The sequence below is a fragment of the Cupressus sempervirens genome, chromosome 8, assembly GCF_028749045.1.
Source record: "Cupressus sempervirens isolate cs-2001-9-10 chromosome 8, ASM2874904v1, whole genome shotgun sequence".
Lineage (NCBI taxonomy): Eukaryota > Viridiplantae > Streptophyta > Pinopsida > Cupressales > Cupressaceae > Cupressus > Cupressus sempervirens.
In genome coordinates this window covers 697,659,898-697,673,536 of record NC_143125.1, presented here as the reverse complement: position 1 = coordinate 697,673,536, position 13,639 = coordinate 697,659,898, and the positions used below count along the sequence as shown (strand labels likewise).

Sequence of the window (13,639 nt, the reverse complement as noted above, 5' to 3'; positions counted from 1 at the left end):
ATAATTTGTATTGAAAAGTATTCCAATTTTGGCCCAAAAATGAGGTTTTGCAATTCCACCCAAATAGGTGGAATTAGAATGCGTATTCCTATTCCAACTTTATTTATTTTAGAAAACATAAATTTTTGCGTCCATGAATTCCTTATCAAATTTTGGTTGAACCAAACAGAGGATAGAAATATGTAACCCCATATTCTATTCCAGAATAGCTATTCCTATTCTTCTATTCCTATTCCCGCAGCTAAACAGGCTCTAAAAGAATAATTTAATGTTAACAAAAAAAACATCATAATTCTCACATAGACTTGGAAAGTATTCAATATACATAACAAAAAAAATAAAAATTGCCAAGTTTAATATCATTGTAATGATCTAAAAGAAATAATATAATACATCACTTTTAAAAACAGTTGATTCCAGTGTTGTATAGGCATCTAGGGATTAGGCTGATTTTCGGCCATGTAGTTAGTGTCTATTTGTAAACATCAAAACCATTCAACAACTAAAAGCCTCAAGCCTTAACAAAATAAAGACAAGGTGACTCATACCATTGATGTTTGTTCAGTAGTTAACAAATAGACAAAATTTCACTCACCCCTTGATATAAAAAAACTCTACAAATGTACTTTAGAGACATCATTTTTCCCAGCAAACATTACAACACTGCAAATAAACGAACCTATCAGCCACAAGATAAATCATGGGTACCTACATACATAGAATATTACAAAGGGCATAGTTGATATGCTTTGTCACGTTGTTTTATTGATTCAACCTTCAAAAAGTTGATAGATAAAATTATCCATCAAATGAAAGCATGCATATCTCCATTTAATGTGGAAGCACAACACTGCAATCACAATACCAAATCCAACTCCATAACTTAATCCCAATCCCACTGCCCACCATCGACTCTCCATTATATCTTTGCTGGTACCAACTGTACTCTTATTCCATTCTGCTTGATGCTCTTTGCAACCTAAACCACAACCCAGTGTCGTATTTTCAAGGGGAAACCCATGAAGGTTGGGGTTTCCTAAAAAGGAGGAAGCCTCAAATGTTGCAAATTGTTTTCCCTGTGGTATTAATCCTGACAACATGTTGTTAGAAAGATTCAATACTTCGAGGAAGGTAAGATTTGAAAATTCGAGAGGAATTTTTCCTGACAGTTTGTTTTCTGAAAGATCTAGAGACTCTAAACAAACCATGTGTACAAAGGATTCAGGAATTGAACCACATAGCTGATTATTTGAGAAGTTGAGAGAAATTAAACCTTGGAGGACTCCCAATCCTGGAGGAATATTGCCTGAGAGGTTGTTATGTGAGAGATCTATGAACTTGTCTGCATAGATTATCTTTTGGTATGTTTGAACCCTTCCCTTTATCCAAATTGTTACTTCATCCTCAAATTTTGATTCATAATGAAAGCCCAGATTTAAGTCCATGAAATAAGGGAAAATAAGGTGTTCATCAATACTTTGAGATTGATTGATCATAGCATATAGTTTTCTTAGATCTTGAGGGATACTTTCTGATAAACAATTACTCGATAAATCTAGAATTCGGAGATTCTGCAACCTCACAAGTTGGGATGGAATTTTACCCTCGAAATTATTAGAAGTTAAGCTCAAAATTATCAAATCTTTTAGCTTTTCAATCCAAACAGGAATTTTACCTTCAAATTTATTATTTCCCAAGTCAAATATTTGGAGATTTGTGCAATTTGAAAGGGACGGAGGAATATTACCTTGAAACCTATTGCCATTGAGATTTAGTGCACGAAGACCTGTGAGATTTCCCAACTCCTCTGGAATCTCCCCATCCAAATCATTGTGAGCCAATTTTAAAACATGTAGTCGAGAACATGAACCAATATTTGCAGGGATCATGCCCATCAGCTTGTTATTTGACAAGTCCAAAATGCCCACTCGATCTGAATTTGTGCAAGTAGAACTTGGAATTTCTCCGGAGAGGTTATTTCCTGATAATGATAGAAAGATCGGTCCCAAAATATCTGATGGAGGTCTAATTTTTGGTATAGAGCCGTTAAACATATTATCTGAGAGATCTAATATGAATGAAACAAAATCCAGAGTAGGAAGTGTGCCATACAATCTATTCCCTTGCAAATCCACCACAGAAAACAGATGGGATATCTGCCAGGGTAGAGAACCTTCCAGTTTGTTATCTGAAAGAATGAGCGTATCAATATTAGGAAGATCCCACAACCACGAAGGAATATTTCCCACAATGTTGTTACTTGACAGATCTAGTTCCCTCAATTGATATTGTTGGGACAAAAATGGAGGGAAAGCACCTTCTATATTGCAAGACCTCAATGCCAAGTACTCCAAATGGTCAAACTGTGGAATCCAACTTGCAGATATAGTAATAGATAGCTGATTTTCAGAAAGGTCCAATCCTCGTAAGCAAGTCAGATTGTCGAGCATCTGAAGTGAAATGTTGCCTCTTAATCTGTTGGAAGCAAGCGACAACACTTCTAAACTGGCCATCTTCAAAAGAGAATCTGGAATTGTTCCTGACAGCTGGTTATGGTCCAGATGTAGCTCACTTAATGTCGAAAGCTCACATAGAGAGGGAGGAATCTGACCAGTCAGATGGTTGTAACCAAGGTCCAGATGTGCAAGGGATGAATGGCTTTCAAAAGAGTATAGCATAGTTCCCTCCATATCGCCTGACAGTCCACAATGAGATAAGTGAATCTGGGTGAGATTGTGAAGACCGCTGAGGGCCTCACCCCAGCGCTCCGAGTCCATTGTCAGGTTCACTGAGTCCATTCCCAGGAATTCTAGGCTTCTGAGACCTCTGGCCCATACATCAAACTTATTACTATTCAAGTAATTAAATCCCCAGTTATTATCTGATCTTTTAATTTCCCAGTAATTATCTGAAAGATCCAGATGACGCAAGCTTGACATATTTCCCAACTCTAGAGGAACTTCCCCGCCAAATCCAGCATTTGACAAGCTAAGAAATGAAAGCCTCTGCAGTTTTGAGACATGTGGAGGAATAGAAATACCTTCAAAGTTATTCCTGCTGAAATCCAAGTGCTGCAGATGCTGCAGATCAAACAGCGATGGACGAATCTCACCACTCAACTGATGCTGCAGATCGAACAGGGATGGATTGCTGAGATCAAGGGTAATGACATGGGATGTATGATAATCGCAGCCAACACCCTCCCACTCGCAACAATTCAATCCACGCCAAGAGGATAACCGACCCGAGGAAAGATTAAGGCCGCCCTTGAAATCTAAGAGAGAACTTCTCTCAGCATCTATACATGCTGTTGAAATTGTCAAGAAGCTTTGTAGCACAATTATCCATAATAGCAAGATCCCATAGCCCACAGATGTCTTAAACGAAAGAGGGAACATTGTGTTCCTATTGCTGAGTTTCTAATTTACTCGAGGGAACCGTGTGAATTATACAATTCCTTCCACGATTGGCTTTAAATAACAGAAATACTAACCTCGGTGATTACTGCGTTGCTTCTAATTTCATTTCCATTTTCTACTCAACTACGTTTGCCGTGTTGTATTTATGATCGTATATTGAAAATTGCTAATTGACCTTTGACAAAATTTCTGTCTCTATCCTCCGACACTCATTTTCTAAACACGCCGTTGACGATGGGGGAGTGGCCCATATCTACACGGCGGTCCCTCTTCTGAGTAACATGTTGCGAACCTTAGAAACATTTTTTACACACAACCAAACTGTTCTCTTAAAAAAAAAATTTTGGTATAATATATACATAAGAAATATGATTATTCTTAACAAATAATTTTATATTTGATTTTAATAATTATATAAATATTATGCTTAGCATTAATAATTATATTATATATTAAAATGTTTTTGCTTCAGCACATATTTGACTTTAATTATATGCATAGAAAATATAATTAATTTTCCAAAATTGTACACATTATTAAACATTTTTCCAACACATTTTTGAGAAACTATATGGACCAAACATAATTATTTTTTTCGTTTAAAAAGAAAATTCACCTATTATCAAATGTTTTTCCAACACATATTTCAGTTTAATTGAATATGATAAACAAATCTAGTTAGCCTACAAATATTTTTTCTATGATCTATAATTGTAAGAAAGAACTTAGTGTTGACAAAATAAATTACATATACTTCACAAAGAGATTTGAAAACTATTCTATACATAGAAGATAATAAAAAGATATTAATATCTTATCACTTAAATAATGTCATTTTACCTCTTTTTATCACCTAAATAAAGATAGTAAACCTACTTCTAAAAGTCTTAAAGAATACTACTACACCATTAAAACAACTAATCATTTAGAATATCATTTATATTTCTTCTCGTTCTTCAACTTCCTTCCTCCAATAGCTGCTGAAAATAATTCTCTACATGCTTACCTATGTAAGATTACAAGAAATGAGGTATAACAAGACAACCGCATTCTCTTTGTTCTATTTAGGTTATATCAAAAGATTGAAGTTTTTTTTTTTAAATGTCTCTCTCCAATAAATTGGCAAACATAAAGTTCATATCTCTTAATTATAGTGTAATGAAATACTTATATGATCTTTTAATCTTTGGATATCCTTTAGAAAAAAATCCAATATAAATATCATAAAGCAGGTTACATTTTTTAATTCAATTTTTCAACTTAGATTATTCATTTTTCAATCATTGAAATAAGAGAGACTCAACAATACTAACTTAAAATGCTTTTTTTAAATTGTTGAAAAATATATAATTTTTTAAATTAGATATGATATCAGAAATCTTTGACAGCACATTGTACGGACTACACGAGGAAAGTGAATTTCGTTTCTCTAATTAAACATACAGAATTTCGTTTCTTTAATCAAACAAAAGGCGCATTCAACTGCATGTTTGAACGATAGATTTCACAACTGTTCCTTGTCGATACTCCTCCAATTTGTTGAACGTGGGACCAGATCTCTCTGCCCTCCGCTTCCACCATTAATGTCCGAACAACCTCACTGACACGTTGCGTACGACTCATAGGAAACATTTATGTCCTGGACAGTAAATCACCGGCACATGCATGTCAGAGGGCACCGGCTACGCCGGCTGCCCCAACTCCCGTGCCGCAGGTACCGTGCCTGCTGCGTTGCCAGATTGTCAGGCATGTCACCCGCCGTATAATTACTGTTTTGGAAGTTAGATGTGATTGCTTTTTTCTAATTTGGACCTCGTCACACCTGTATAGACTTGACCACAAGTTCCTTGAACCATGCGGGCAATTAAGATATAAAATGGTTGGGTTAAGGAGTAAATTATACATCATATTTTAATGATTTTTATTTTGTAGTCTTTGTATACAAATTATCTTTATTTTGTAGTCTTTGTATACAAATTATCTACTTAACAAATACATATTTAGCTTATTATTAAATTGTTATTAAGTACATTATTCAAATTTAATTAATTCTATTATTACTTAGAAGTTGTTATAATACTAATAATAATTGTTGTTTTCTTATAATTATTATTTTTCGTTAAAATTTATTATTATTTTAATAATAATTTTTACTTTGGTCAATTACTAAATAAGAATTGGTAAGTTGTTCTATAGTTTTTATTTTTTATTTTTTGATTGATAAAGAAATGTTTAAGTGTATCTTTAATTTTTTCTCTTAATTAAATTATACGACTTTAAAATATTTAATTCTTTGGAAATTAATGAATAAATTTTCAATCTTATATTTAATAAAAAAATTCATATGTTAGTATTTATATTATAATTCGAGAGAATAGACTAAGGAGATAAATGTATAACAAATATTTTAATTAATCAATCTATTTCCATTCATTTTACATTCCAATAAAGAGTAAAATTATCTAGGTTCTTGCTTGCTACCAAGAATAGGCATGCAAGGTTCACAATAGTCATTACTAAGAATGAGAAAAAATCTTTAGTTTGATCATATTATTCAAAACCATGCTTATATGCTACAAAAAAATGCTCATCTAACCATGTTATTCATATCATACACTTATATGTTACTTCAACAGTTGTATGCTACATGAGAAGTTGGAAATAACATAAACGCATGATGATGAACAACTATAGGACAAAAACTATAACTCAAAGCATCATAATGCTTTCACCATGAGAACAAATCAAATCTGTTGCAAAAGCACAAAATCAAGAGAGTAATATTTGAATGATAAAATACTACAATAAGTTCTGAAAATCTCTTATAGTAAAACTTTTTGCCTTGACTTATATTAAATCCTCTTTTGATTGGAACCAATTTTATCAATTCAATCAATTTACAAAAAACAAAACATTTATCATTATACTCCATAGATATCATTAAGACCTGCAAATGCATTGAGTTAATAATAAGAATAATTTTCAAACTAAAGATCCACTATTGATTGAAATTCATTTCATATTTTCCTTACCATCTCCACTTTGCATTGTGTTCATTTATGTTATTGTTTGATTAAGATCAATCAAAAATGCTTCCACATGTTTTTTAATGGTATGTTGATCAGCTAGATCTGCAAAAAGAAATAACATTTAACATATATATTGAATAAAATTAAGATGCATTAGTAAATTAAATACTAAAAAGTATATTCATTTCATAATTTCATTACCATATCGCACTTCTATTGCATCATTTTTTGTTGGTGTTTGATTGGATTCAATGGAAAAAGGTGACACGTGTTCTTGATTTTTTTGTTGATCATCTAATCCTGCAATAACATGAATACTTAATATATCAATTTTGATAAAATAAATTTACAAAGTAAAGACTATTAATTGATTTATTTATGATTTTATAATATCATTACCATATTTAGGTTCTATTGCATCTATTGTTGTTAATGGTTGGTTAAGATCAATAGAAAAGGGCAACACAAGTTGTTGAGCTTCTTGCTAATCATCCAAAGCTGCAACAAATTCATATTTAACATGTTAGCTTAGATAATGTGTTCAAGTGTAAAATTAATTTATGTAATTAATCTAAAAACTATTAAAATTACTAGCTACATGTAATAGTTTGTTGAAAGGTATAGGTGGGGATAATACCAAGCATTGATTTTTGATCTCTATCAATTATATTTGATTTGATTTGTTTAAAAATATACAAAAGTGGTTAGAAATAAGAACAAAGGGTTTTTTTATAAAAGTAATAAAGGTATTTAACAGTTAAAAACTTACCATTTGTAAACTGCACTTCATCTATTATTGTATGGTTTAGATCAATGGAGAAAGGTAACTGACGTCGTAGAGTGCTTTCTGTTGGAGTTGAGGAAAGCCAACTCCGAAGACGCCAAGATCACCTGCATGCGAAACCTGTCAAAGAGAAGCCATAGAAGGGGAGGAGCATGGAGCACGGGCAAAAACCCTAAACGGACATGAGAGCCAAAATGAATGCAAACACAATGAGAAATGTATTTACAATAAGAAATGGCTTAATATTACAATGAGAGAGAGCCCGAATATAAAGAGCTCATGGAAGCTTGTAGAACAAGCTAGAAGATAAGTGTGACAACTAGAAGGGAACAAACTCCCGTGTTGTCACAACATGCATTAAATACGAAATATTGAATAAATGCATGACCTAAGTAAACTTAAGCAATAGAATAAATAATTAAATATTAATTATTTACTCTAACACTTTCTTGATCAACCAAACCTATAATGACATATATTTAATCAATGAATTAATAGTAAGGAATAATTTTATGTAACTTACTAAAACATTCTAACTCCACCATTCTAATCTCTTTGCTGCCATGGCGATGATATCAACACAAGACACAATGCCAGGGCACACACGCTCCACAGCTTTCTTCACCTCAACAATGGCGTCAAACGCGTTCTGAGCTATGTTGTTCTCAAGAAGGTCCTGTTCTACTTTCATACTTCCCGTAAACATTTCTTGAGTGAAATTCTCGATTTATAGAATGGGTTGAAAGAAAATTGGCGCCATTGACATTTATGATGGTAGGTAGAGGATAAGGCGGGAGAATATGGCATCGTTCCTTGCATTCCTACTGGGCGGACCTAACATGTCGTGCCTGACAGAGCTCTGGCAATGCGAATTTTCAATGAACTGAAGCAGTACATTCTGGCAGTGTTGGGGCAGCGATAGAGTTGGGCAGAGTTTGGGCAGCCGGACGGTGCAAATAAGTTGCACCGTAGCCATGTCAAGGGAGTTAGGAGAGTGACAGAAATGCAAACTGTAGCCGGTGGGCACAGGCTACGGTGCAACTTATTTGCACCGTATAAAAGATAACTCATTTGACTACAAAATAAAAATAATTTGTATAAAAAGACTACAAAATAAAAATCATTAAAATATGATGTATAATTTACTCCTTAACCCAACCATTTTATATTTCAATTGCCCGCATGGTTCAAGGAACTTGTGGTCAAGTCTATACAAGTGTGACGAGGTCCAAATTCGAAAAAAGCAATCACATCTAACTTCCAAAACAGTAATTATACGGCGGGTGACATGTCTGACAATCTGGCAATGCAGCAGGCACGGTACCTGCGGCATGGGAGTTGGGTCTGCCGTAGCCGGTGCCGTCGAAGCATGCATTGCGAGTCGTACACGACAGGAAATTTGTCATATCCAGTCTGCACACAAATCTGTCATATCCCTCGCGTCTACCACACTAATGAGTTGCAAATGTTGAGATATGGTCCACATACATCATTAATAAGAAAGTTTAAAGTATTTATTCTATTCAAAGTAGACCTGTTGGTGCTGATTAATGATTAAATGTAGACAGTTAATCCGAAGAGGGCGATGTCCACATGCCGCTCAGCAGTACGAAGTTTGGTGACCTGTTTGCGTACTTGGGCCCACGCCGGAGATCATCAACGACAAGGCAACGATGGTAAGTTTCGTGTTGGCGAATGCATTCGAATTTTTCTTAATATCTTTTTTGACATCAACTTAAATTGAATATTGAATTAATATAAATTAAAAATATAGTACATCTGTCTATATTGTATTTTTGTATTGATATTTGAATTAATTTTATTACAATAATTAATACTATGATTTTCAATTATAGTTTTCATTTTAATGTTTGAATTGACGTTTTGATGCTTTCCCCCTACCTCAAAAGTTGTAATTTAAAATACCTAAATTATGGTTGACATTAGTTCAGCATTTTCATATTAATTTTATTAGATTGAAATGATGTAATTTGATTTTGATAATATTTTGTTTCCTCTCTAAAATAATTAATTATCTCGACAACTAATAGCGAGTTTTCATTGGGTAGGGAGTTGGTCCCAATTCCTTTTGGCAATCATTTTTTTCCTATTCCATAAGTCCTCAAGAAACTTTTCAAAATTGAGAATAGTGAGAAAATTGAAGCAAAGACACTTTTTTGAAATAGGTTCTACAATGAGCTAATTGTAACCGCGTGTCATACCATAGCCAGTGATCTTCCTATTTCCCCACATCTTCCAAGAGAGACTACCAAATATTGTGTCTTTTCTATTTTGAACTATTTTCTTAGTTTTAAGATAACTTGTTTTATTTTTATTGGGAAACATTAACAAACTAGGCTCAAATTTATGACCTCTCATTGTCATTGTTGGTATGTTGATTTGTCATGCTTGCATATGTTTTTCTTTGGAGCTTAGTAATGAGATCGAAACCCAAGGAAAACATGACTCTGAACAATATGGAAGATGTACAAAACTTGAACTATATATATAAGGTAAAGAAAATATGAATATATGACCTTGTTACATTAAAGTGGTCTTATAGGCCAATATAGTTGGTTTCTATGTATAAAAATTATCCTTAACCTTTGTATGATAGAGTTGGCCACCGGGTCATAATAGGGTTAACCCTTGTAGTTGGTGTGTTAATTGTAGAACATGTTTAATGTTGGGAGTTCGTAGTTTTGGATGATTTTATTCCCTAATAATGGTGTTTGAAGTAATAATCTTAGAAAAAGGGGGTTTCATGAAAATATTTATAAATAACATTAATCACATTCAAAATATGACCCGAGGCACGCCAAGTAGCTATAGAATATCACCTCTTGCATAATTAAAATCTATACAATTTTTTCTCATGCTAATAATGTCTCCCTCCAAATTTGTCTCCTCATGTTAAATAATTGGCTTTCTACTCATTCAAAATCTTTTGGGACAAACCCTAGTCTATGACTTTGATTACCTTTATTGTTGGTTCTAATCAAGTTGATGTTCAAGAGGGAGAAAAATTAGTGACTTGTATTCACAATAACATTGGGAAGTGAGTGTCAAAATGAAGGAACCTAAGAGTTTAGGCTTCAAATTTCAAACTAGGGTTTTACCCCAACCAAGAACCATTATTTCTTTTCAAATGAATGCTCTGAGATATGTAGTCCACTTAGTTAGGGAAATGAGAACTGTCAAATTTATCTCACTTTTTTGTTTTTAGGAGACTCCATGAGAAAGTTGATGTGGTAGGCCCACACTGCATAAATAGGCGTGCATGGCATTATGCCAGTGAAAAGGAAAGCAACTTTTAGTGGCTATGAATGCTTCAATGGTTGTCCAACCTTTTTCCAATAGTACGAACCCTTGATCATCCATACCGAATCAAGCGTATCCTATAGGAAATGCTTATAAAGTTACCCATAATCCAAATAGAACATTGTTAGTTCATGGTTTTTCAGAGTCACCTTTTTTATTCGTTATCTTTGGTTTACTCTTATTTTCAAGCATTTTTCAAAATTTGAACCATTGGTTCTATCAAGAGTCAAATGTATTTTTAGGTATGATAACATTTCCATCTTTTTCCAACCTCATTCCTTCGATTCATATTTTCCTCAAGCTAATTGTTGACCAAGTCTTTCCCTTAGAAAGCTTTATCAAAAGTGATTCACCCTAAAGCCATCATACAAAAGGTTCAAAAGTTTCTTGGTGTTAAATGTAAACTTCTTTGTACCCCTTGAACCTTTTGTACTCCTTGTACCAAGTTTGAATAGCATGAAGCTGCCTTGAATCCTTTATACCAATTGAACTAGTTCACAAGATCAACGATTCATCCAATTTTCATAGATAATGTTCCTTGGTGGGCCCAATCCACATGTTATGTATACAAATGCATAGAGGACATGCAACAACTAGATGTGTCATCACATGTGACCTGATAGTAGGTGATGCCATGCTTTAAAGTTAAGTGCAAGCAATTAATGATTGAAGTAAGCTCATCATGAATGATCGTGCCAGAACCTTGATTTAAGAGTGTAGAAATAAAGATTTGGCACATGTAAAGGGCAGTAATTATTTGAAGTACTTGTCTCTTGGTTTAATATTAGTCACTAATTTGTCCTGTCACCTTACCTTCACGGCATGTCGAAACTATTTTTGTCCTCCACATAATTGATAATCATTTCCTATTTTTGAGATGCATATAAAGAAGGTGTCACCTTTAAAATGAGGGCATTAAATTTCTTTTCTTATCCAAAATAATCAGTCGCAAGAAAATCAGAGAGTGCAAACCTTCTTTCATATCTGTAATGGTCAACGCTCTTCAGGTAACCCTTTTTCTTTCTAGTTTTTTTTCTCTCGCCCTTTGAGAAAGGCATATTTGTGGTTTTTTCTTTGCTTTCAAATACAAGTAAAGCTCCTAAATCATGAACTCTAAACTGCACATATTTGGGAATACTCATAGTTTACAATGTAAATCCCCTATAGTACCTGACACAAAACTATTAGGGGTTGATTTGGGAGGTATTGTAAAGAGATTGTGTTAAAGACTTGTCAAACCTTTTTCCACTAAAGTGTTGGATATTAACCTCCTCATGGCCTCCACTTTCCCGCTAGCTTATCCTTGTCCAAAACTGATTCAAGAGTGCATTCATATGTATAATGTGTCTAGAGGGAATATATTCAAGAGAGATGGAAGCATTTTGCTGAGTGTCAATAGGGAAACCATATCTAGATTATTCCACCTAGAAGAGAAACAATTTGTTGACCTGACTCCTACCTTGTTTGTGGCTAGATTTTCAAAACAAGTAAATGTTTATAGGAACACCATAGCAAAGAGTTGGATTGAATCTTTCTACAAAGGTGGTTCTAGGTCACCCCAAACCTTGAAGAAAATTCAAATGACCACTTAGGTCATAGAATTTGTGGGTCTTCTAATGTCTCTAATTTTGAACAGTGGATATATTTTTATTTTCAAGTTGTGTTCAAGGGCTCACGATTTCTAGATTGGGTAGAATTAATGGCTAGCTCTCTCAGAGATCAGTTGAACGGGGTCTTAATTTGAAAATGAAAATTTTCATATCATCCTATTTGATGTGCATGATAGCTACTACTAAGGATTTACAATATTTACCACGTGAACCCTAGATTGAGAATATTACTATATATAACTATTGTCCCTTATTGCACAAAGAAAAGTTTTGGAAGATTTTAGAAGGGTCTATGATGTCTTTCTGGAAAGTTGTATTTCAATATGAAAAGCCCCTTGCACCATAGATTTTCCCCTCAATCTCAAAAGCTTATTCAATCTTTCGGTAGCCTATATATCCAATTCTTGAGATTTACTTATCTAAGAGTAGGAGGTTTTGAGGAAGAACCTATACGCCTTCCTAGGTTTTCCCTCGATTACTTTATCCTGGTAGAGATAACTCGACAATTAGTTGATGTAATAAACTAATTCTTAGTTGAGAAAGCTTGTGATATTATTTTCCCACTTAAGCTAGGAAAATTGGCATGCAGAAGCATGGAAGATGCAACATGTACATAAGCTCTGACTTGGATAAATTTGGTTTTGGCTTCTATTAGGCTAGACCAGATTTTGATAGAAAAAGAATGATCCATAGCCTATTTTACACTCATGAAAGGATTGTACATGTCCTTAATGTGGAATATTTTTGGGAGGATTTTATAGATGAGTTGGAGGTGAAAAGAAGGGGGTTATCTAGGTTCACTGTTACACAAGTCCATCTTTTTCAATTGAAATTGGGTATAGAAATCACAAACATAGAAGAAGACAAAACAAATATCCTAGCTCTGCAAGAAACTGAACCTGTAAATTATAACACAATTGCTATATATTGGAACTCTAAAGAGGAGGATAATATTCTTGAAAGAACAACATATGTGATTCAAAAGAAAAAGTCTTGGTTGAGAATGAAAAAGGACACATGTATTAGTGACTAGATTGATCTTGTTTCTAATATTGGTCTTACAATTGTAGGTAACAGAAGGTCATCAAGGATCTATGATAAGAAGATCCAAAATCCCCCTCTTATGCAAAAAGATCATTCTAACAAGAAAACTAAAATGTTAGTACTAGTAAAGCTCTAGTAGGTGATCGAGGGAGATGGTGATTCAGATAAAGACCTAGGTGGTGAGCTTATTGATAATAGCTAGAGAGTTCAGATGATTATGGGTTTGTCTCCTCCAAGGATGCAAGTCGTAAACACTCCTGAAAAAGGTACTGAATCACAACAGGATGCTACCACCCCTAATTGGCTCGTAGCTTCAGTAAATAGGAAGAGGAGTTTGGTTCTAGTTTCTTTTCCTATCAATGACATTGTGAGTAAATACACCAACAAGGCCCCCAAACCAAAATGACTAAAAGAACAACCAGGATAACCTTT

The 13,639-nt window shown here is 33.9% G+C and overlaps 1 protein-coding gene across 1 annotated transcript; it reads right to left on the bottom strand.

Moving 5' to 3' along the window:
- Window positions 1-770: 770 nt before the first annotated feature.
- LOC149544370 (uncharacterized) lies at window positions 771-3,398 on the bottom strand. Its single transcript, XM_089795965.1, has one exon. The coding sequence runs from the start codon at window positions 3,396-3,398 to the stop codon at window positions 771-773; it is 2,628 nt and encodes an 875-aa protein (XP_089652091.1).
- Between the last annotated feature and the right edge of the window lie 10,241 nt (window positions 3,399-13,639).

Coding starts and splice junctions, on each gene's coding strand:
- LOC149544370 (XM_089795965.1), bottom strand. CDS start 3,398: ATGTTCCCTCTTTCGTTTAAGACATCTGTGGGCTATGGGATCTTGCTA.